Source organism: Lasioglossum baleicum, chromosome 5, assembly GCF_051020765.1.
Source record: "Lasioglossum baleicum chromosome 5, iyLasBale1, whole genome shotgun sequence".
NCBI classification, from domain to species: Eukaryota; Metazoa; Arthropoda; class Insecta; order Hymenoptera; family Halictidae; genus Lasioglossum; species Lasioglossum baleicum.
Window position 1 is genome coordinate 9,543,198 of NC_134933.1, and position 25,362 is coordinate 9,568,559.

Below are 25,362 nucleotides of genomic sequence, written 5' to 3' on the forward strand. Positions count from 1 at the left end.
AAATTGGTGCAAGAAGTTGGAACCACCTAACAATTTTCTTGAAATTCTGCAAGTTTAACACAGATTTCCAAGGTTAACAAACATTCGTACAATAATGTTTCTATTTTCCCATATTCTGCGATATTTCAGCTTTAATTTAATAAAAATCATCGCTCTATCTCGTTTCTATCGAAAGTTCTTTGACTTTTACACAAAATTCATCACTGTGGTTCTTTGTGTATAATAAAAATTGTATCAATTGGTGCAAGAAGTTGGAACCACCTAACAATTTTCTTGAAATTCTGCAAGTTTAACACTTTCCAATGTTAGAAAACATTCGTACCATAATGTTTCTATTTTCCCATATTCTGGTACGATGGTTACCTTGCACGATGTTCGTGTGACTGATAATAATTTTGTTTGGCGACGTTGCAGACACATACCAAAGGCGAAAGCCACGACAATGGCAGAGACGCCGGAGCTGAAGCGTATCGCGGAGAACACGAAGATCCAGAGCAACGTGAAGTACCACGCAGAGTTCGAGAAGGCGAAGGGTAAGTTCACCCAGGTGGCGGACGACCCGGAGACCCTGAGGATCAAGCAGAACAGCAAGATCATCTCGAACGTCGCGTACCACGGTGAGCTCCAGAAGAAGGCGATCATGGAGCAGAAAAGGACGATGACCGGCGAGAATGGCGAACAAATTGGTGAGTCAAGCTCCTCTCTTTCTCTCTCTACCTCTTTCTTTTTCTTGTCCTCTCTTTCTGCTCCAACTGGCTTTCTGTTCCTCTCTTTCTTCCATTCTGCATGTTCTCTCTCTTTTTCTGCCCCGTGAACGCGCTTCTTTGTCGTTTCAATGTTTGCATCCATTCCGACGGTCTGAGTGAACGGGACCATTCAGACATTCTCGATGTGTTGCTGAACGTGCTCTCGATGGTACACGTATCCGTAGAGATTTATTCGACTTATCGATTCCTTAGTCGAACCGTTCGATAGGTCTCTAGACTGCAAAGGTCTACACAAGCTAACGCATTGATAGAACGATTTAATTCATCAGTAGACCGGAGCGAAAAGACATTTTGTGGTTCGACACGCTGATGACAGTAAATAAGATTTGATAAAACATTTAATTTGACTTAATAAGTTAATAAATTTAATAAAATTTAGGTGAAATATCGAGATTTTTAAGAATATCGATTTCGATTTGGGTAAGTGCCAGTGGCGCATCCAGGGGGAGCCAGGGGGCCAAGCCTCCCCCAACAAAAAAAATGTTCAGCTTCCAAAATTAAAATCGCGGAATAGCCCTGGGTACCGTTGACAGATATTTTGGCTAAAAAAAAGGTCATCACCCAAAACCTAGGGCTGGGTTCAACTCGGCCCCCCACCCCAAGATTACATCCTGGGTGCGCCACTGGTAAGGGCAACCAAAAAGTATGATTTGAGCAGTCTAGAGATCTAAACTTCATGCTCACCGCGGCGTAGCGTTAACGTGTAAGCATAACCGTGGTGAAAATTGTGGTACATTTGTCTAACAAGAGTGAACGACTGGTTGGTTACGGTGGGCACGGTGTTATTTGTTATACACGTCTAAAATCTTAATCCCGAAGAAACAACTTTCACGGATCACACTGACCGAGACAAGCGAGCCTACTTTTCCAACGAGGAAATTACCTTGTATCACGATTTTTGCAGCGCTTCGCATAGTTTTTCTCCGGCAAATTAATGACCGCCGACGCTTGCTACACGCGAGGAATTCGAACATAGTTTTATCTTCGACACTAGCACCGAGAAAGTAGGTTGCAATCGCTGTCGTTACGTGCGCCTCCTCCTCCCTTTCTCTATCATATTCTGACCGATACATAGAATCTGTAGATCGCGATGAGGGTAGAACATATTTACTGCTCAAGGACGTCCCCCACTCTGCTACCAAGTGGCGAGGTTAACTAGAGGACAGTTGAACCTTGAGAGGCGAATATCATCGAACTTTCCACTCGGCTATCGACTAATGCTAGACCGTTTCTTGTCGGCTTATCTGAAGCAAACATCTATGTCCTGTATGATCGGAGAATGCAGTGAACTAACATAGAATGATCTATACTGATAGTCTCTTTCACGCTGTAATCTATTTAAAAACAATTCTTCTTCAATCTGCCTGATACTTTAGATCCCCAGATGTACATATGAACGGACATGTCCAAGCAATGCCTTGGTTCACAAGCCAGACGAAGAATTAAAGCCTTAACACGTTGAATGTTGGACCATAGTCCTAAAAATTGGTATTATGATTTATAAAATCATAATTAAGAAAGATTCAGATTGGTTCCCACGGAGTGCACGCTTGGACATGTCTGCGCGGGACAGTCTATTCGCTCTATCTATTCTGTAGGGGCGTGGCCATGCTTGGAGGCGTGTCACGCCACGCCCACCTTGGCTCCCAGGAGCTCCAGCTTGAATACGCCTGCACTAGCTATGAGTTTTGCACTCCGAATTCAACCTTATGCAAATCAATCTCAATCAAGGGTGAAATTGATTTTCAGAAGGGTATAATTGATTTGCGAAGGGGTGAAATTAATTGATTGCAAAAGGGTGTATTTAATTTGCGAAAGGTGAGTTCGGAGTGCAAAACCTGTAGCCTACCAACACTGTCTACCTCTATCGAAAGCTAGTTAGACTGTAAGAGCTATCTGCGCGTAGATCCTGGCGATCTCGAGATAGAGTCTAGTTCCCGGCGTAGCTCGTTCGTCGAGATCATTCGGCAGCTTGTGATTTGTTGGATCTAGAGTACGTAGAGTACACGGACGGTACGATCACGCCTACAACAGGTGTGAACGCGAATCCACCGGCGGCGAGAAGCGCAGGCTCGCCGGTGCAGAGGACACCAGGTAGGATCGCTGATTACGATCCCCTTAGCGAGGCCAGACCCAGCCCTTATTCCGCCAGACAAGCCGCTACCACTGTGATCTATACGAGCGACAAGGGACCAGGTGAGTTCTCGCCGATAACGCGTTGATAGATCCCCAAAATATGGACATCGATCCAAGAAACTTCGACGTCGATCTTCTCAGGACTCTTTGATTTTCTTGATGAATATGCCGAATCTTAAATCTAGATTCATCCCTTATATCAGGTTGAATTTTTCCCAGTACTACAAGTTTCATGGAATTTGTTGAAACGAGCCTTTCGAACAAAATGAAATTTGTTCGGACATGTTTATCGCGGTAAATGGAACGCCGAGTGAAACAATAGTCGAACGGTGTGTATCATTGCTGGCCCTATTCCAAATAAAATATGGACATTGGACCAAGAAACTAGGAAGTCGATCTTCTCAGGACTCTTTGATTTTCTTGATGAATATGCCGAATGTTAAATCTTGATTCATCCCTTATATCAGGTTGAATTTTTCCCAGTACATACTACAAATTTTATAGAATTCGTTGAAACGAGCCTTTCGAAAACAAAATGGAAATTACCATAGAAGTTAATTTAATGCGATGTAAAACAAAAAAATAATAAAATTAAATTTGTTCAGACATGTTTATCGCGGTAAATGGAACATCGAGTGAAACAATAGTCGAGCGGTGTGTATCGTTGCTGGCCCTATTCCGTGAGTGGCCATATGGGTTGGCCATTGGTTGCGCAACCGGTAGCAGTTAGTTTCAATAGATCGGCTTTTAATTGGATTAGTTCGAATAGGTGGATACGGTTTGGGTCGCTTCTATTGTAACGTCAATTATATACCTTCTCCCGCGGACAATGCACACCGGGTCTCTCGAACGCCTATCGTTTGGATGTTGCGTTTCTAATACACGAATGTACATGTGCACACTCTGTTTCATTTCGTTTCGTTTCGTTGCATTCGGTCAGTTCTCTTTTTGTTTTATTTTCCATTCCTTGTGTATGTGTACAGTTCATATACAGCGACTCCTACTAATATTCGGACGCTCTTAAAAAGACGATAACCTTTTAAATAATGGACAATTGGTTTGCTACACAACGTGAACAAAATGTTTCAGAAAAATTGCAAGTTTTCGGAATTGCAGAGATAATACTATGCGGGCTTGTATAGAAAATTTAGAAAACGCGTTTCGTAGATCTGTATCGATTAAACATATTCTGAAAATTCGCAATAAATATTCTGCAATAAATCTAAGGATTCTTAAATTTTTCAATGTCTGTTGATTTTCTCATTAAACACATACTAAAAAACATAAACCACATAAAAAAGTTGTAAAGCGCAACTATTAGTATTTCCTCTAAAATTCCGAGCAATTGCAATTTTTGAAAAAATTTCATTTCCAATCACGCAGTAAACTAATTGCTCCAACTTCTCGAGAAAGTTCAAATCGTACAATCCAATATTAAAAAAGTTATCGGTTTTTCGAGAGCGTCCGAATATTTCAAGAGAGTACATATTTCTGTGGTTAACGGTGGCTGGTCCGGACAGTACAAATTTCTCTCGTTTTCGTGCAAAAGTATCCTTCATATTTTCATTAACTTGTTGCGCACTCACCGCTTTCGCGGCGTGTTTGTTCACCGTTTTCGTTGCACAGTACGTACAGGGAACAGTGAGTGGTTCGACACCGTTTTCGAGCCTGTTAACATGAGATTCTCGGCTGGTTTCACTGTCGGTTGTTGGTTTCCGTGGATGATTATCAACGAGATTATGTTGGTTGATGGGTATGCTCGGTAAATGATCAAGGAACTCGTTCTAGTGACGAATCCACCAACCAGAAAGATCGGCTCCGTTGCGGACATAGACCCTCTGAACGAGTACTATGGATCGCTGACGCCCGCCACGAACAACAACCATGTTCCACAACATCAACCGCCGCCACCTCCACCCGCCAACGTCGGGGTAAGTTAACGAACGGGTAAATTTTTCCTTGTATAACCATTTTCCTATGTTGTCCAGCACATTTGAGCTAGAAAATGTGAGAAATCCAAGTTTCGATTCTGGAGGAGCAATGGTTCAGAAGTTATGAGTGTTTAAAGTTTAGGCAGCGCTCTCATTTGCCAAAACGCTGTGAATCGCTCAACTTTAAACGCTCGTAACATTTGAACTACTTGATAACGTAGGAAAATGCAATTGTTACACAAAGAAAAGAGCAGCCTAATATTTTTTATAGAATGATTTGATGGAGTATTAACAAATTCCGTGTTCCAGCGAGTGTACCGAGCGATGTACGACTACGAGGCCCAGGACCTTGACGAGGTGAGCTTCTGCGACGGTGATCTGATCGTGAACTGCACGGCCATCGACGAGGGCTGGATGACCGGTCTGGTGCAGCGCACGGGTCGCCACGGTATGCTGCCAGCGAACTACGTCGAGCCGGCTCAGATCTAAACGAATCAAAGAAGGAAAATCATCCTTCGAGTGTTACGTGTCCTCATCAACAAAAGAAGAGCAACAAAAGAAAAATGAAACCCGAGCGAACGACAAAAGTGGCGCGCGCGTGAACCGCGCATAGACGGACAGTGAACAGGGTGCACAGGGTGAAGGCTCTGCCAAAAGGAAGACGATGATCAGAAAAGACGACGGAAGCCGCGCGCCGATCGACGCGTCTTCCTTCCCGTTGCTCGACGATCGCTCGAATCTCCGCGATCGCGGTCGCCTAACTGCGTTTTCAGGCGCGGGACTCGCAGGGATCTCCTCGCGAAAAGATTCACGACCGATAAATCTGCGAATTAAATGGTACCAGAGATCTTTACGCGAGAAGATCCATAACCGAGAGATCTGCGAAACCAATATTTCTGGACCAGTCGCAGAGATCTCGCGTGACAGATCCAAAGCCGAGAGATCTGCGAATTGAATAGACCTAGACCGGTTGCGGAGATCTCTTCGCGGAAATATCTGTAATTTAGAGATCTGCGAAAAGAGGTCTGCGATTTAAATCGTACCAAACCATTGTAAAGATCTCGTCGCGGGAATATTTACAATTCAGAGGTGTGCGAATTAAATAGTATGAAACCAGTCGCAGGGATTTCTTCGCGAAGAGATCCAAAACCGAGAGATCTGCGAACTCAATAGTTCTAGACCAGTCGCAGAGACCTCTCGCGTGACAGATCTAAAGCCGAGAGATCTGCGAATTGAATAGTCCTAGACCGGTTGCAGAGATCTCTTCGCGAAAAGACCCACGATTCAGAATTCTGCGAACAGAGGTTTGCGAATTAAATGGTGTAAGACTGGTTGTAGAGATCTCTTCACGTGAAGATCCAAAGCTGAGAGATCTGCGAATTCAGTCCCAGATCGATGAATCGAGAACCTGGGTTGTCTCGATCCATCCCGTCCGTTGTTTTAATTCGAAATCGTCGATCTTCATTTTTGGAGAGTGTTTTGAAGGACTCGGGGATCGAAACTGTTTCATCGCGATACAAAGAATCGATCGTTCTCCAGTACTCTTTCTCTCTTTCTCTGGGCAACCGAGTGCTCGCATTCAAGTCGCCGATTGGGGGAGCTATTCCACGTATGGGACCAATTACGCATTCGCCTGAAACACCTCGGAAAAGTGCCTTCCACGAACTACACGAGGAACCAGACGAAACACCATTGTTTTTATTGTAGCCGCTACTCATTGCGAGCTTTGTTGAGATCATTCCGCTGCTTCGAGGATTCTACTCTTTTTATCTGTTTTTCTTTTATCCTACACCGTTGTTGTCGTTCTGGTCCCGTTTCGATTTTTCAACCCTCCAGCGAACTTCTGAAAATGAATTTGGAAGGCTAACTCATTTAAAATTGTTTTTACCTTGATTTTTAGTATTTTTCTACAGGGAGACTGCGGATCTTTATGCACAATAAAAATGTTCTGCATTGATTGCGGTAAGCAGGAATAAAATCAAAATTGATTTCGTCCCTTAATGACTTTGTTACACTAAAAACAACATCACGATATTCTTAAATTTTTCACTCAACCAAAATTTCTTCATAAATGCATAAAGATCCGCAGTGTAGTTATTAGCAGTTCGAACGAAAATGTTTTTATCAGATGTAGTATGGTTTCAAGAGAGTTGTACGTGATTATAGGGAAGTTTTTGTCAATTCCTTCTTTTCATGACTTGTCAAGGTCACCTTCAAGGTTTTACAAATACTCCTGTAATGTTTTAAAGCCTATCTGCTAGATGATTTCAAAATTGCATACTGTATCGATGTGTATAGTTCGCTCAAGGGTTAAGAACACGAAATCGCGAGACGGACGCAGAATTTCTTACGCGCATAGATATCGTCGATGATCCTCGATGATTTTCGCCCATCAGTCTCTGTCCATTGTCGTGGGAACGTTGCCAATTGTTCGTGAACCGTCCACGGAATATTGTTAACGTTCAAACAATTATTATTTATCGGAGGGACCGACAATATTCGAACGTGTCAACTTTTTAACAAGGAAATGGCGCAGGCTGCGCTGCGTCGCACCGTTCATTGTGATCGAGAAGGAACGAATGTGCCTTATATACGTAGATCCCTAACTAGAAACGATCCAGGATTTATCCAGATCGAATGAGGAAAGAAACGCATCCGTTTGTTGATTATATGTGGCCCGCGAGTGTAAAAACCTGTATCATCGTTCTTTCTATTCTTTCTCTTTCTACTTGTCCCGAATTCTCTCTCTTTTTACATAGGACTATATTTTTTGAAAGTGAAATCTAGTTAGGTTAACGAAATAAGCTTGTTATGTGAGCTTGTTAAATGATGTTATTGTTGATACGAGAGTTGTTTCGTTACAATTTTTGCCTGTTCGACGACGAACTACGGAGGAAAGTAACGACCGTTGGAAACTTGATTACCGCTGTTCTGATTAATTAATTAACGACATTAACCAGCATTTACCTTAATAGCTGTGCAGTTTTATCACGCGAGGTACGCTTCTTCGGCTTTCTAAAATCGTTTCGGCTCTGGATAGAGATATTGGAGATACAGTGTCCTGTTTTTCGGATACTTTCACTGTGATCTGTTCGATTTAACTTGCTATTGTTCGGGGCAAAGCAATTTCGCACACCCTGAATAAGTGGACTGCGGCTTTTTATGCGTTTGCGATAAAAATCGGTCTAATTTCTGATAGTAAAGAAATTTGAAGAATTTAATTCAATTGAAATATACTCTACTACTTTTATACTACTACTTCACTACTTTTATTTAAATTTAAATATATTACAAAATAATTGAATTTAAATATACTACAAAATAATTGAATTTAAATATACTACCATATTATTTTCAACCCATGAAACATATTCGACACGAAACTAAATATTTATTTCATCCCAGCTTGTTGCAATTCAGGTAGAAAGTTTTTCTTCTGCATAAAGATCCGCAGTCTATCCATCAGATTCTTTTGAAGATTAAGTCACGATCATTGTTGTCATCGTATGTGCCTTAATTTTATACGAACAACGTGTTTAAAATATTGTTATTAAAAATATTTGGACGTTGATGAACGATAATTCAAATAAACTATAAAAATGTTAGACTTGACGACGACGCTTGACCTAGCATTGAAATCACCGGAGCTCATGCTAACAGATGACGCCATCTTGATGGTGGCGAACAATGTCTACAGGAAATTCTGCAACGAAATTTTACGTTTGCATATTGTTCGAACAAAAACGGAAGAACTGAATGATATAAATAAATTTAACTTTATACAACTTGATATAAATAAATTTACATAGTAAATTATGTGATAAATGATCTGTAAATTATTTTGTACAATTTCTTATTCGAACAAAAAACAGAGCCGAAAGGATTCGATCGCTTTCTGGAACAAGTTTCCGCATAATAGGATCCAGATTAAATATTAAATACGAGAGCGATCTCCGCGATGGTCTCGATCTTCATAGAATAGTTTTCTACTCGCCTAACGTCCAGTTGATGTACAGATAATAATTGTAAAAGATCGAGGAGCGTCCTTCGTCAACGAAGAGTTTCCTACCGCCATCGTGGAGATTCTTTCTTTCTTCTTTCTCTTCTTTCCTAAACTGACTGTTTCAAGTTTCTCTATGAAAATTCGCCAGCCCTCGAGAAACGTTAATCGCATGGATTTCTTACCTGAGAATAGGAGGTTTTAGATAAAATTGTAAAACGACCAGAGAAATGGATCGGATGATCAGCAAATGTTGTTAAACGAGCGCATTCATGGGACCGTCGTTCGATACTTCGTGATACAGCGAGCAGAGACAGAGAGATATATGTATTCATATTTTTGGAAACGTGTTAGCGATACTTTCCTTTTTCTTTCTTTTTTGTAATTAATAGAACGCCGACGAGACGGTCTACGATTATGATTGAGAAACATACAGAAATATATATATAGATATATATATTAGTGTTGTTTAAAGCAGATAATATTATATTATGAAACGAGATCATAAACAATGAATATGTTATGTAAACGTGTCGACACTCATTATCGATCTCACATCCTTCCCGATTTTATCCATTCGAACATTCGAACATTGTTTTTATGTATAATTAAACAGAAAAGTCTACCCAGTAAGCAAAATGCTCGGTTTTGGGCGGGCAGATGGAAGAAGCTCAGTCCTGGATTCTGCCGTACATACACGTGTATTACAACATTCGTGGAGCTTGCATAAATATCTGTAAATAATTTCTAACCGTAATACTTTCAGTAAATTCTGCCAGAAATTAATTGGTTATTTTTCATTCCCTGACACATTATATTTACATTTATTGATGAAAAATCAAGAGTATTGGATATTCATTACAGCAGCAAATGATTCCTGCCGCTAGCCCCATAAGACGCAATGCAAATTCCGGCACGAATTATTTGCTCTTCCTAAACGTCCGTACAGCGCTATTTCATGCAGCGGCAAAACGCTCAAACTGTTAGCCAAATGTTACCGACAGAGTCGATAACAGCGCCATCTTGCGGTAGATTCGGAACTAAATTTGGCTAACAGTTTGAGCGTTTTGCCGCTGCATGAAATGGCGCTGTACGGACGTTTAGGAAGAGCAAATAATTCGTGCCGGAATTAACATTGCGTCTTATGGGAAAAGCGGCACGAATCATTTGCTGCTGTAATGAATATCCAATATTTTTCATTTTGCATGAATAAATTATCTTTTTTGTTTACAGTTCTAAATTACACCTACTCATTTTTGCTATAAATGCATAAAATCCACTGTCTAATAATTTAACATAAAGGTGTATGTACAGCTGGCAAATTTTTAATAATTGAAATGATACTTTTTGGAACAGGAGAATCTTTTTAAACATTATTGCGTGAAATCAGGCTCTGAACAATGACAATGCAAAATGTTAGGGAATAGAAGAAGAAGCAGCACACCGAATGAGCACTTCGCAACGCAGCAGAAACAGCAATGGACAGGATCAGCATTCAGGTATAAAAAATGCAGATTTATTGAAAGTGATATAAGTACAGTATAGACGGGTTAATGTTGTATAAAACTGAAGTCGCAGCGATCGGTGCGCGTTTTCGACTCCGAGCTGCGTGGAACAGATTTGGGCAAAGAAACGAATGTTTCCCACGATTAGTTTCATCTAATGAACAATCAAAAGAAGCGAAAGATTACAAAATCCGAGATGCCCAATTCTGTTGCACAGCTGGTCGCGATTAGCAATCGTCGGTGACGCGTCTGGATATCGAAAAATTCAGCTAACAAGAAATCTAAAGTGAAAACTCTCATTTTAATTCCGCCATATCAATTTGTAATAAAGCAACCTAGAAATCAACGCCTCGATCGATAGACAACAGAATCTGAAGCATTCAAAAATTTTTCTTCGCGAAATATAATGTTTTGGCGACATGAAGCAAGCGTGGAACGACGACACGTGCATGATCGAAAGACTGCGGATTTTATTGCAAAAACAATTAGAGAAATTAGTACCGATGCAGCTCGTTGGAATGATTGAAGTTTATTTCTTTCCGCTTCTTGCAATCGACGCAGAGAATTTGTACAGGTTTTGCAAATTGATTTCACCCGTTTGCAAATCAATTTCAATCTTTTGCAAATCAATTTTCAATCTTTTGCAAAAGAAATTGAAAATATACATATTTAAAAGTAACTACCAATACATTAACTTTTTAATGTATGAAAACTGCGTGTAGATATGTATATTCATTGTAGCCATTTTCTGATTAATGCATTTTAAAAATGAATTATGTTCACGCGTCTCTAAATAAATATAAAGCCTTCCCTCGCATAGTGTGAATTTCGTCTATACGAATAGTGTTACTACTAGGGAAGACTATATCATTTAATCGAAATAAATAAATAATTAATCTTAGATATTCTTAACGGGTGAAATTGATTTGCAAAAATGTTGAATTCGGAGCGCAAAACCTACAATATTTGAATTTTGCAGAAATAAGATTCGCAGTCTAGGGATCGAGATGCAACAGCGAACTTAAACGCCAAAATACACGGCTGATATGATCGATGGATCGCGTTCCTCGATCGCACCGATGAAACCCACGAGTGTTGCTCGTTGACATTTACCTTTCTTCCTCGATGGAACGCGATTCTCCGAGACGAATTTCTAGCAACTCGACTTTCCAGTTTGTCGCGGCGCTATCAGACTTCCTTCGATTATCATTCCTAAGTATTCGCTAATTGGAGAGTCTCGTTTCGTGACGATATGGACATCGGTTAAACCCTTACTCCCGGCGCACGGAGGCTGGCGGGATTTTCTTGGCACGAAGTAAAGCCGTTTTATCAGGGCGAGAACTGATGGCGCAGGTACGTGACGACGACATAGTTAATGGTGCGGTGGCAAGCTATACTGAACGATCAACTCGGTGGCGAGCGTGGAACCTTGGGCGATTAGGGGTGAAATGCAACAGGGCTTGCCTACACAGCGATGAATCTTAATCGATTCAGATAGAACCTTTGTTCGACGAAATGTGAACAGGTAGGTTCACTGTCCTCAACACGTTCACAGTCCTAAGCACCAAAAAAAGTCAATGATTCTTCTAAAGATGACAAGTCTTCTCTTAACCCTTTGCACTCCGAATTATTTTTCAATTTTGTTGCCCACAATTCCGTACTATTTTAACAATAAACCTACCACTGTCGGTCAAATGACCGGTTTTATATTTTTAATTTCAGAATGATTGGAATTATGAAGTTGCTTGCATGGAGATTCTTTCGATCGATTTCTTTATTCAAGCATATATTGTAATAAAAATGGGAAAAAATTAAAATCGATAGTCAAGTAATTTTTATAAGCTAAAACATTTTCATCGCTTTTAGTGCTCGGTAGAAATTTCAAAGGACAGTTTCTTGATTGCTACTGATTTTAAACAACTTTGTTTACTCATTATATTAAATATAGCTCTCAAACTTTGTTATATTTTATATTTGTGGAACTTGTATTTGCTTTTAACTAAAAAATACGACTTAAATAAATGTAGGAAGAACCAAATATGTACAAATAAAATCACGTTTCATTTGAGTGCAGAGGGTCGGTAAATTACAAAGGGTAGGTAAATAGAGTAAGTCGCTTACACTATTCTATTCTACAAATTTTAAACAGGCTTTGAAGTTAACTCGATTTGGCTTGTTTTTAAAATGTATACGAATACTTTCTACACCCACTGCATATTAAAATTATACTCTAAATCATCGTGTAAGTATGAGACAAGGGATTGTGAACGTGTCAAGCTATCGTTTACAATGAAAATGTCATTAAGTGAGAGAGGAGTGTGTAGTTCACATAATGAGAGAAATCGATGTAGAAGAAAATACTGACAGAGACAACATGCCACTTTTAATAGTCAATATGATTTTGCAGTCACTCTTTATGTTCGTGGTACAAGTCTTTATAAAATAAAGGAAGAACGGAATTCTCTTGACAAAAGCTACAAGACCATTTCGGTAAAGGTAAGTAATTTTTCAGAAACTCATTACTGCTTTAACAATGCATAAATTAACAATGCAGTCTTTGTCGAAGAAACGGAAGGACTTCAGTCTGAAACTCAGCTAACTCCTAAATACCTAAATCAATTCTCGAGATACTCTAACCGAGTGTAAAAGTTAGAAATAAAGAATCTAAGAGAATAGATATTAAAAATCATGTCCCAAGATATCAAATCTAAAAATGGAACTATCATGGAATGCTCAATCTTTGAATCTAAATGCAACTCCAGACACAACACGTTAATGTTGTTCGACAACAAAAGATTACAAGAGTACCATTAAAAATTTCAATCACCAAACAATGAAATAGAATTATCTTGGACTGCTAAAAAATCTTCAAGACTTAATTCCAGATCGACAAATTCGGCGATCCATCTCGCTGTGCAGGTGTCACTTGGGAGACGCCAGGCGTCCTTTTGTTTCTTGTCTTTGAGGATGAAGAATATTTTTCATTTTCGGGCGTCGCGCGTGCGTTGAAAGGTCCGCGTGCTGGCAGTGTCTCTCTTTTATCGTAACATGGTTCTTTCGTATAATTAGATATATCTTTTTTTTTCGTCCGTTTTCTTTTTCTCTTTGTTGTCTAGGTATCCGCAATTATAAGTGTGTGTTTGTGTATTGTGTTTACGTGTGTATGCACGTATTTTACGCCCCCGTTATTTTCTCGAGAGAGACAGATGCTGCTTGAAGGCTGCTAATATCCGGCAAGATCGGCGAACGTCTGATCCATCTCGTCGGCGATCGCTTTGTACTTACAGCGCTCGTTTACCACCACATCTGCAATGCAAAAAGGGCGGGAATTTGGCATTAGTTTGGACGGTGTTAGATGTTTTTGTTAATTGGGTTTCGAAGGGGTTTCTCGAAGTTCGGAGTAAGTGGAGTGAAGCAATTCAATTGCAACTCAACACAACTCTGGACAACAGTAACACTAAAGCTACGGAACAGAATTTTATATTTTTTAAAGGAACAGTACACAACGATTCTTTATGAAAATTGCCTCTTAAATATTTTACGAGATAATTAGAACTTAAGAAAAAATTAGTGAAAGTTCCTAATAAGTTTACACAAGATAATAAGTTTTATTATTTAGGGCAGTCGTAAAAAAGAGAGAGAGAGAGGTGTTTAGGTCAGATTAGTAATGGAGCTAGGAACAAATTGACGTCGTTAGTAGGGTTCGTTAATAAGTGAAACTTTTCAATAATTACGAACGAGGTAGGTTTCTTACATTTCTATATTTACTTCCCCATAGGAGAACGTTTGTAAATCACATTCTTACAGACTAGTTTAGTGTTGTTGAATAGCTAATCCTCAGCACTTCGAAACAACTATTTTCTCTTATCTGGACAAAATTGCTCATAAATTTTTATTTCCTCTATTAGTTCAGGGATTTGAGCAGGGATAGAGATCGTGTAGGAAAACTATTTCTTTATGACTGTACGACAGGGCTTCCCAAACTTTTTTACTTGCGTCGCACTTTACAGCAAATGAAAAAATTGCGGCGCACCTATTATAGATATGTATATATTTTAGTAGCCAATTATTTTAATGGTTTATATTCAGAACATTATTTCATATTTTATTCATTTTTGACATAATTTTAATTATTTCGCGGCGCACGGTTTGGGAAACACTGCTGTAGGCGAAGGGACAGTGATCGTGGAGATCCTCGGGGAGCTAAATCGCGACTTTACTGTATAAATAAATATATCAGATGATCGCATAAGTTCGTGCCCGATTTGAAAATAAAACTCAATGGTTAAATTTTAAAGATTGGTTACATTAAAATGGTTAAATGTTCTACAATTAGAAAAGAATGGTGACTATTGTATGTATAATTGATGAATAAATTTGTATTCTTTAAAATTTAACCATTGAATTTTATTTTCAAACTGGCCACACGAACTTATGCAATCATTTAATAGTATGGTAACTATTACCATCGAGTGTATATTTCAACTTGCAACGAAGTGCAGAGGGTTGAATCCGGAGAGGGATGCGATCGAGTTCAGGTGTTTGAAGATGAACAATCACGTAATTCTCAGATCTTTTTATTGCAAGATAATTGTTGGTCGATTGGACAATAATCTTCGGGTGATAATCCGCTGATAGAAGAAAGTTATCGTTTCTGGGCTGAATCTTTATTAGCCTGTGCCTGTGTCCGGTTACATGGATCGACGCTTCCTTTCGATATCCGTACGAAAATCCCGTAAGCGATTGACTTACCGAGCACGTGGGATAGAGAACATAGAAAATACCGAAAACAACGGATCCACAAACCGTGACTGCGATTCTAGATCGAGGGAGTCGATTAATTAAAAAAAAAAAGAACAGGAAAAACCAAAAAAAGAAAAAATAAACGAAAACGAACGAATCATAGAACGCAAACCAGAGTCGTCGCCGAATAAATAAAAAATACAGAAGACCCGGATTGATCGCGTATTTTTTCGGTTCTCTTTTCGGTAAAACGCAGTCCTTCTTTCTTTTTTTTCTTTTCTGTTGTTGGGTACAATAACAAAGTTACACGTAAGCGAGTTGGCTCGGTGAAACGACCATGATCGTATCCGGTCGTTATTTTTGCGATGGCGGCCAATTGATCCTCGACGGCCGGTGGACACGTTCGATCGCCGACTATCGATTAATTCTTCTCGATCAATTCGGTGAAAGTCAGGTCCAGATCGTCGCAGATGTATTTGTACTTTTCTTTCTCGTGTACAAGCTCGTCTGCAAGGTAAAAACGGTGACGTTAATGATCGAATACCAGAGAAACAAGCCCAGAAAAATTTCGTTCTTATGATTAAGGTGTGTCTGTGTCCTAGGAACTCGTTTAGTCCTCCGCACCTCGTGAAGTATGAAAATTAGGGCAAAAACGAACTTCTTGTCTTTGCTAGAAAAAGTAAAAAACTCGGGCCTCCGATGTGGGTTGAAAAATTCGAGAAAAATAGTTCCATGGATTTGAATAAAGTACAGTGGGTGTGGGAAGTGTTCTTACACATTTTAAAAGCGAATAATTTTTTAAAAATTATTATTGTTCTCGAAATTGCGAAGCAAAAGATTTATCTGAATTTGAGATTCATTTAAATTTACTTAGATTTGCAAAATACATGTTTTAAATTTTTCTTCTGTACCTGTAATAAAATTTCAAACATGTATTTTGTAAATCTAAATAAGATGTATACATGTACAAAGTTTTATCGAAATCGATTAAGGTTGTTCTGAAATATATTTGATTGAAAATAGCAAAAATTGGAAGAATCCGCGATTTAAATGGATCGCAACCCTAAATTCAAAGATTTTTACATTTTACGTAGTCAACCGGTGTCAATGACACTTTGTACATGTATAATAACTTCCTTAGATTGACAAAATACATGTTTGACATTTTTATTACAGGGACAGATGAAAAATTTAAAAATCGTAACCTTTACTTTTTCCTTCGCAATTGCGACTAATAACAATTTTTTAAAAAATTATTTACACATTAGTAAACTAATCCTAACGTCTCAAAAAAAAGCTCAAGTTGTTTGGGTCCAATTTTGAAAAAGTTATTCGTTTTTAAAATGTGTACAAATACCTTGTACACCCACAAGAAGGCAAGATGTAAAAAAGTTCGCGAAAAAAAGATGGCTGATCGAAGAGGGTTGTCAGTATGATAAGTAGACAGCGGATTTTATGCATTTATGGCAAAAATTAGTAGGTGCAATTTAAAACAGTAAAAACTATAGAAGAATTTACAAAATACTGTTACGTTATTTTCGAAGAAATTCAGGTATAAAATTCTTATTTTGCATAAAGATCCGCTGTTTGACTCTGTGGAGGATGAATCGGTTAGGCGTCGATGAGAAGTCGTGTTAAAAAAAGCGTAGCGCGAGTAACTTACAGATTAAGATTGTTAAGAGCAAGCGAGACTATGAAAATGTTATGATCGATATAGTTTTGTTTGATATGTGATGATTTGATCGAAGCGTTAGAAGGGTTGCGGTTAGTTGGCTCGTTAGACGCCGTAGAGCTCCTGGAACGCCTGGTCCAAGCCGTCTCCGATCTCCTTGAATTTCTCCTTCTCAGCCACCATTTCATCTGCAAGTATTCGCAATGTTATTCGAAAGCGTTTTCGCGCGTGCTCGCACGATTCGTTTTTGTAATCGTCTGCACCGGTTGTCTCGTGAATCGTGCAGATTGGTGAACGGTAGTTTCGATTTCGTAGCGTTTTAGTAAGCTCTGTGTTCGAATAAAGCCTTGTGACGAATTTGTGAAGAGGATTTTAGGGGAGTTTGAGTCGAGTCTGTCAACGAGGATCAGGGATTAAAATGAATCAGATCGATCGGTGGTCTGTGAAATTCTTCTGAAAACGTCGAACATCGTCCAGTAAATCATTAAAACTATTGTATACTGTACAGGGTGTAGTTCTGAAAACTGGGATAAGTTATACTGCTCTTTCTTCTAAGAAAATATAGAAAAAAATTCCTATGAACTTATCTTTTGCAATTGCACTTTATTTTTTAATCCATTCAATTTTTTTGTTAAGCCAATCGATCCCTTTATTACAGGTTTTGCACTCCAAATTGACCCTTTTGAAAAGTCTTAATAAACCCTTCTGCAAATCAATTTCACTCTCTCTCTCTCAAATGATTTGTGGTGCAAAGCCTGTAATAAATGGGGTCGATTGGTTTAACAAAACAATTGGGTTGCATATTGACCCTTTTGCAAATCAATTTCATCGTTTTGTACATCAATTTCACTCTCTCTCTCAAATGAATTGTGCTGCGAAACCTGTAATAAATGGGATCAATTGGTTTAACAAAAAAATTGGGATACATTTTGACCCTTTTGCAAATCAATTTCACTGTTTTATAAATCAATTTCACCGTTCTGTAAACCAATTTCACTCTCTCGCAAATAAATTGTGGTGCAAAACCTGTAACAAATCGATTGGTTTAACAAAAAGAACTGGGTTGCATTAAAGAATAAAGTGCAACTGCACCTGGCGGCTGCATCGGTGCATCCACATAAAAAATAAGCTCATAGGAAGTTAGGATAATCTTTTTCTATATCCACTTAAAAAAGAGTTGTAACTTGTCCCAGTTCGCAGAATCACACATATGTGTATTGATAATTGTTAGTCGTGTGATGTGTAAAGTACTCTCTAGATTGTTATTTCTTTCTATTTACTACGTCTAGAACGTAGAAGCCTCTAATTGGCTAGAATCGGTGTTGATCGAGAGGTTGCATGAAGTCTACAATTATCCTTACAATTAGACTATGCTATTTCTTTCATGCAGTTGTCTATGGAAATTTTATTGCCTAATTGGCGGTTCGTACGTTGAGAGAACCATCAAATGAGAGCTGACTCTAGACTATCGAATTTAACTTTTTTATTCAGGGAAACTAGGACTCCTTGAAAAGAAAATCGTTGCACATTTTATCTCTTTTATTTTTGAAACTGTGGACTTAAAGCTCTGATAATTCTCCGGACTGCGTCTACGATGGATGCAGTACCATGCGCTCAAATCACTATTAACCCTTTGCACTCGGAGCTATTTTAACTCGAAAATTAAACATTTCTTCCAACCTAGAATATTTTCATTCTCAATGATTTTTTAAATTTGGTGAATACACGAAATTGATATAATACCTCATACAACACTTAAATGTTTAATAATTGACTAGATACTAACATATCTAATAATGTAAACAATAAAAAATAATATAAACAATATTTTAAGTAATGGTACAGCAATTATTAGTGGTGCCTCAGAGTTACCACTCGAGTGCTAAGGGTTAATCTTACTAATTCGCATAAATTTTTGTCCCATGTCAATACTAGCACAGCTAGAAAGTTGCTAACAACTGGTCGAGCATAATTTAACAAATTTATATACATGGTAATTGTTCTAGGCACTGTAACGTCAATTTTAAAATAATATTCTACCTTCAAAGATACAATATTCATTGTTGAATATTTTAATATTCAGCTAACTTGTCATATGAGTTTGAAAGTGCAATGTCCAGCAGCTTCGAAAATACTTCAAGTATTGAAAAGAAAAATAACAGGGGTTCGGAGAACGAAGAAAACCGGAAATGGACGGAGTCATGCAAGGCGAGTACGTATTAATTCCCGACGTGGGGAGATAGCCAAGAGAAAGAACAAGCAACTTTACTCACCGTTGTTTCCGTATTGATACGTACCACAGGTCCTTGGTGTTGGTACGAGGCATGCAACAACTACACACGACTGTCTAACACAACGCAGCGTTGTTATTCGCGTGGAACACGTTGCAGTCAGTTGTTAACGTTCGAGAAAAGGTTGTCGAAAGTTTTAGGGTAGCTGGGCTAGGGTTGGTGGAGAACGGTAGTAGTGGATTAACGTTAGCTTGACATAACAACAACGTAACAACAAAAGAAAAACAAAACGACACACTGATTTTTTCAAAATTAAAATATATATTATAAACAGTTTTATAATAATAGCAATATATATAATAATCATTATCATTACAATGATATTAGTGTTATTATCGATCCATTCGTTTTTTATTAATATTAAGTAAATTAATAAACTAAAACTCTCTCGTGAACTCAAGTATCTGCGTTTCCTTTGTTTATATTTTTTTTTTATACTCTTCCCTCTTTCTCTCTCACGCATACAGAGACAGACACGCAAATTTTCTCGCACACATTCTTTCTCTTTCATATTTCCTCTCCCTCTCTCTCTTTTTCTCTCAGCCATTATTCGGTGAAAAATCGGAATAACAAAAATCGTTATATTCGTTAACGGTATAGGACGCGTCGAGATAATCCTTTAATTATTGTGCTTTCTGTTCGTTTCGATCGTCGTGCTTAGAACGTACAACCTCCCCAAAATGTCTTTCTGAATATAAACAACTCGGCGTAAATCAATTTTTAATACAAATCATTTGTACTATACGCATGGATACGGAACGGTTTCGTTCAGTATGGATCAAACATTTTTCAAAGTCATTTCGTTCTCTCAAGGGAAGATGAGAGCCAATTTTTTACCATTTAGAATAAGTTTTATAACATTCTGTTCTATGATCCTTTGTGATTTTTCAGGCCACGATCCCTTGCTCGTAGAATTTCAGTTTTCTCTTAGCAAAAGATTGAGTTATATGACTTCTTAGGACTTTATCTGAAAGACAATTTGCACCGCATAAAGAATGTTGAAGAAATCTTAAAAAAATGGTACTCTGCAAATTTTAGTACAATTCAAATTAGTACAATTTTTGTTTATTTCAGATCTGCAAAGGCTACTACCATTGAGAATAAAATTATATTTGACTCTACTTTCTTAAAATACGCTTACAAAAATTGCATATTGGCAATAGTGTTTCTACTCGGATCGTATTAGCACAGACTCACGCCGGAAACTAAACGAAACAAGTATTAATCATACTGAAACGGAACCGTTCCGTACCTGTGCGAATACTATAAACTCAACCTGTATCCACCAAAGTATTTTACAAATTGTAGTTCGCTGCAATCAGGACTTTCGTTGTAGTAATTAGAATCAGATTGTTCAATCATCTCGCTGAATAATGCATTGTTGATAAAATAATATACACGTTAGAAACAGTATATTTTGAATTCTGTCGCCTCTTAAATTGCAGCAGCCTCTCCAATTATGTTAGCAACGTGATCAAACTGGGAACATACTTTCGTTGTGGTTATTGGAATCAGATTGTTCAATCACCTAGCTGTTGTCTCAACCAAAAATGTCCCTTTTCAAGAGGGTGCAGGTTTCACATCGACTACAAAAGTCTATGAACGTGCATATAAATAATGTACACGTTAGAAACAGCTCGAATGATGTTAGCAGCGTGTTCAAATCGCGAGCATACTTCAAAAAGACAATCGAGGAGTGTACGCACTATGAAAATCGCACCAACGAGGATCGTCGAGTATTCTGAACCGCGTTCGGAAACGGTTCGGGGCAGTTTCGAGTGACAAAGAGGAGAAGAGAGTGTACCCCGCCGACAAGAATCGTCGACAACGGACCTAACATGCGAATAAGTATGCGTCGCGGAATGGAAGTTCTGTGTATTTCCCTCCCCTCTCTATCTCTCTCTTTTTACCGTTCGATTATTTTCTCTTTACCAACGGTTCGTATACGAAATCGCGTTCCCTGCTCGATTATACACCTAGAATAAATATGTACAGGCACGATTGTTGAACGTCGATTCGCTCGTCAGCTCTGAGCCGATCGATTTTCGTTAAATGCGTATGCTCACCAGCCAGGAATGTGTCCCGTGATATCACAGGTTCTCGATCGAGGCTGATCTTGCCGAGACGAGCTCGAATCATCTGCCAGAATGATCCGAGGCTCGCGAGCTACGGAATCGAATCCTAAAAGACGCGATTCGATACCAGGCTCGAACGAGTCCTCGCGAAACGCTGCGTCGGAAATGTCGACAGAATTTTGTTGACACGTGTTTCAACCCTTTGCACTCGGAGATATTTTATCTGGAGAAAATCAAACGTTTCTTCCGATCTAGAATAATTCCATTCTATTTGATTTTTTAAATATTTTTAAATAATTTTAAATTTTTTAAGTAATACTCTTCGTACAACTCTTAAACGTTCAGTAATTGATTAGAAGACTGCGGATGTTTATGCGTTTGTGACTTATAAAAATGTTTAAAACATGCTGGAGCATTAAATTCAACAGAATTGAGTACGATTTTATTTATTTTGGATCTGCAAGTGCTGTTACCAATGAAAATAGAAGTTTACTTGGTATCACTTTCTTCAAATTTGTTTAGAAAAATTGAAAATTGCAGCCTATTAATTAGATACTGACATATTGTAAACAATATTTTCAATAACGGTACAGAAATTTTTACTGGCTCCTCAGAGTCACCACTGGAGTGCTGAGGGTTGAGGTTTAAAAAAATTGTTGTCGTACAATTTCGATTTGTTGTTCCGCAAGGAATCGTTTGACAGGCTTATTCCGATCGAATCGCGCCTCCTGGAGGTCTGTCGTCTAGATTCCGAGTAGAAATGTATAAAATTTGATCGTAGAACGTCGCCGTTAGCGGTACCAATGAGAAACTTCAGGCTGTGGCGGGCTGAGATACGATTCAGCTAGCTACATCTACTTTATTCTACCAAGCAGTCGAATCGTCTTCTATCTAGGAATGTTGGCAGTGAGCGTTGTTACTCGTTTTCATAAGAAATAAACAAATAATGGAATATCAACGATGGAAGAACGATTGGTCGTGGAAGAAGGAGTCTCGCGAGCGGTCGAGAAGAAATCTCTCTGCAAAATCGAACCAGTAAATTGAACGTTGAATCGTTCACTTTACAAAAGTAATGCATAATTTCGTGCATTTATGAGAAAACTGAGTAGACCCTGATCGCGTAGCATGATTGAGGCGAAGTATTAGGTTGGAACGGAAGTTCGTAGCGTTTCTAAATGAAAATTCAAAGATAAAATTACGATATGTATTAACATTATTGAATAACATGATTAAGAAATGGCAAAAGGTAAGAGAAGAGAATGGAAAATATGTTATTCGACAAATCTCCATGTATAAATATCCTAATTTTATCTGTGAGTTTTAATTTGAAAACGCTACGAACTTTCGTTCCAACCCGATAGAAGAAGATACACGTCGACAACAGCAAATACCGAGCCGCTTGGAAATTCCTCCTCGACGAGTGCGCGCGATCGATCGATCGCTCGATCCTTTCGCAACGTTACGCTCGCGGAGAATCCGTGTGTCTGATCGTCGTCGAGGGAACGTCGATTCGCGGAAAAGGAAAGAAGAAGCCACTCGGACGACGAATGCGAAGGAAACAATACCAGAAGACTGCTGTCAAGCAAAGAGAAGAAGAACAACGGTTTTGTGATAATGTCCCTTTGACGAAACGCACCCCTATCTTTCCTTCTTTTTTCTTCCCAAGTTTATCCGTCGACATCGTGCCTCTATCTATCTCTCTCTCTCTTTCTCTCGTTATAGTCTCGCATTCGCTGCGCGCAAAGCACAAACGCACCCGTACGACACACACGCGTGCAGCAGGATTCATACAATCGGAATCACACAGGCATACATCATGAAAAAGAAATGCGCAACCGGCTTGTTGCTGATATAATAAGAAAGGGGAGAGACGCGCGAGTTTCTAGCCTAAAAGGGACTGCGTGCGGTTTTGTCCGTGGAAGTTAATGGGGAATGATGTGCACCATACACACGAAAACGCTCGCGCCGCGTGTTCTTTTTTCGCCATTTTACTTTTGCGATCGTTTCTCTCACCCTTTCTCCCACCGACGTGTCTCTCTCTCTTTCTCTCTCTCTCTTGTTCGTATCTCTCATTCTCTATTCCCCCTCCCAGATTCGTTCTCTCTCTCTCTCTCTCTCTCTCTCTCTCTGATTCGTGTGTGTGTTTTTCATTTTAATTTTTTTATTTTTAAGTCGTGTTTCTCTCCGGCCCGAAACACGATCTACATGTTCTGGATGTCATGCAGGGTGGCTTCCATCTCCTCCTGGAGCAATTTGTTTTTCTCTCTCTCGACGCCGAGGTCGTCTGGAAAGATTACTTGTTAGAGGAAAGCGCACACACGCCAAGCTAGTTCGATGCGAAAATCCACTCCGCGGGGTGGTTAGTCAATCAGGGTGCACACGTTTTGCTATTTTACTCGGCGGTCTTCGCCGGTTGTTGGCGGTATTAGATCGTTTTCAAGGAGGAAAACAATTTCTGGTGATTTGTAACAACCCGACGGGTAAGCACACTTTCGGTAGTTTTTCCTGGACGAACGCTGCCAGTAAATGAATCTATTGTTCATTGTTGTTCATGCGCATGTATCGCGGTGTGTACAGCAAAATTTTGTGTGCACATCCCTTGTCAATAATGACATGATCACTGCAATATTTTAGATTGGCAATTCAGTTCGCGACCTTCACATTTTCTCAAACAAAGTCATTTATGTATATTGTTTGAGCACGAGTATTTTATATCAAATTAATCGCAAAATTCAGAGCCTTCCAATGGTATACAGTTCAAAATAGATCACTGAACGAGGTTATAATGATACAGTAAATCCTCATTTACTGTCCAACATACAGTGATCATATAGCGACACTATTATTTTATGACTGCGTCTACCGCGCCGAGACGCCGAGCAATGCCAATTAAAAACGCTTTATTTTTCATTACATATTTTTTTATGGGACTTTCGCTAACTTATTTCTGACCAAACACGATATAATTTCAACTGTATTTAGTGGTTTCATCGACGATGAAAGTTTCGGGCACAAGGAAGGACAGCGTATGGGAAAGAAAGAGACGCGGAGAGTCGCCGTCGTCGGCACAATTCAAAGAATATCCCGTACGCTGTTCTACGTTGCGTTCGAAGCTTTCATCGTTGATTGAACCACTAAATACAATTGAAATTATATCGTGTTTGGTCTTGTTTTAATCAGAAGAACGCCAGAAATAAGTTAGTGAGAACATTCGATTCATGGTGTCAATGTAGAGGTGTTCACACCGATATAACCAAGCCGAGATCAATCATCGCCGCCCTGCGAGATGAGAGTAGTTACTGGACAGTGATCGCACAGGCGACCCCGGACAGTAAATAATAATTTACTGTACAATAAAAGGATTACGAAACAAAAGGTCGCGAATTTACTCTTGCCAACCTAATATAATAAATTGATTTATTGGCAATGTTCGCACAGTAAAAATTGATAGTATGTCTTGTGTTCTAAGTTGTTACAACGCTTTCCTACCTTGAGGGTTGTTAGGGTTGTGGGAAAGATTCTAAATGTTCTTATTTTTGCAGACGACAGAGATGTTAACCCTCTTAAAATGATCATGATTGAACTGCAAATATTTATGTTTCACAAGTTGCGCTCTGTCGTCTACGATTAGAACAACTTTTCTTCCTACTGATTGTAAGATCAATATACATATCGTACGAATTTGATAATGGATAGTAAAGTGGTCGTCGATGATTTCCTAACATAATTATCTTAATCCTCTCAGAAGGATCTTCGATTTGTGATTCTCGTTCAGCAGTTCTCTCTCTCTTTTTTAGAATTTAATTGTAAAAATTCTACTTGTACTAGGAGATTGCTTTCTAATCTATGTTTATCACTGCTAAGAACTTAAACAACTGAAGAAAATTGTGAGACCGCGAGTTTCGACAAAACCTAGGGAGAAATGAATCGAACGTAATGCTGTCTGAATACGCACCTTCGAGCCTGTCGACCTCCTTCTGGAGTTTCTGCACGGATCTTTCCGCGAACTCAGCACGAGCTTCAGCCTGCACCACAGAAAATATATTAGTATACATGGATAAAGTCGTAATCTCATGCGATTTGTCGTCGATTTTAAAATTTCGTGATTCTACTTCTACGAGGATTTTTAAAGACAACAAATACAAATTTTCAGACAGAAATTTTTCATGGAAATATATAAAAATAAATTAAATAAAAGCAAATCAGCTTTAATAATACTATTTTCCAATATTTGAACGACTA

General features: G+C 38.8%; 2 protein-coding genes across 30 annotated transcripts in view; one reads left to right on the forward strand and one right to left on the reverse strand.

Moving 5' to 3' along the window:
- Positions 1 to 9,363, forward strand: part of LOC143208773 (LIM and SH3 domain protein F42H10.3-like) — a 44,655-nt gene extending 35,292 nt beyond the window's left edge. The window contains exons 3-6 of one of the 2 annotated variants that reach the window (XM_076423562.1): positions 415 to 686; positions 2,760 to 2,963; positions 4,692 to 4,834; positions 5,144 to 9,363. In XM_076423562.1, coding sequence (XP_076279677.1) covers positions 415 to 686; positions 2,760 to 2,963; positions 4,692 to 4,834; positions 5,144 to 5,323 — 799 coding nt within the window. In that variant the 3' untranslated portion in view covers positions 5,324 to 9,363. The remainder of the gene's footprint in view (positions 1 to 414; positions 687 to 2,759; positions 2,964 to 4,691; positions 4,835 to 5,143) is intronic. The other variant, XM_076423563.1, reaches the window with a different exon arrangement.
- Positions 9,364 to 12,687: 3,324 nt separating this feature from the next.
- The window catches only part of Tm1 (tropomyosin 1), a 55,029-nt gene continuing 42,354 nt past the window's right edge, over positions 12,688 to 25,362 (reverse strand). For 14 of the 28 annotated variants that reach the window (XM_076423531.1, XM_076423528.1, XM_076423533.1 and 11 more), the window contains 2 exons: positions 25,076 to 25,145; positions 14,901 to 15,589 (listed from right to left, as the gene is read on the reverse strand). In XM_076423531.1, the coding sequence (XP_076279646.1) occupies positions 15,504 to 15,589; positions 25,076 to 25,145 (156 nt within the window). In that variant the 3' untranslated portion in view covers positions 14,901 to 15,503. The other 14 variants (XM_076423544.1, XM_076423536.1, XM_076423538.1 and 11 more) reach the window with 5 other exon arrangements.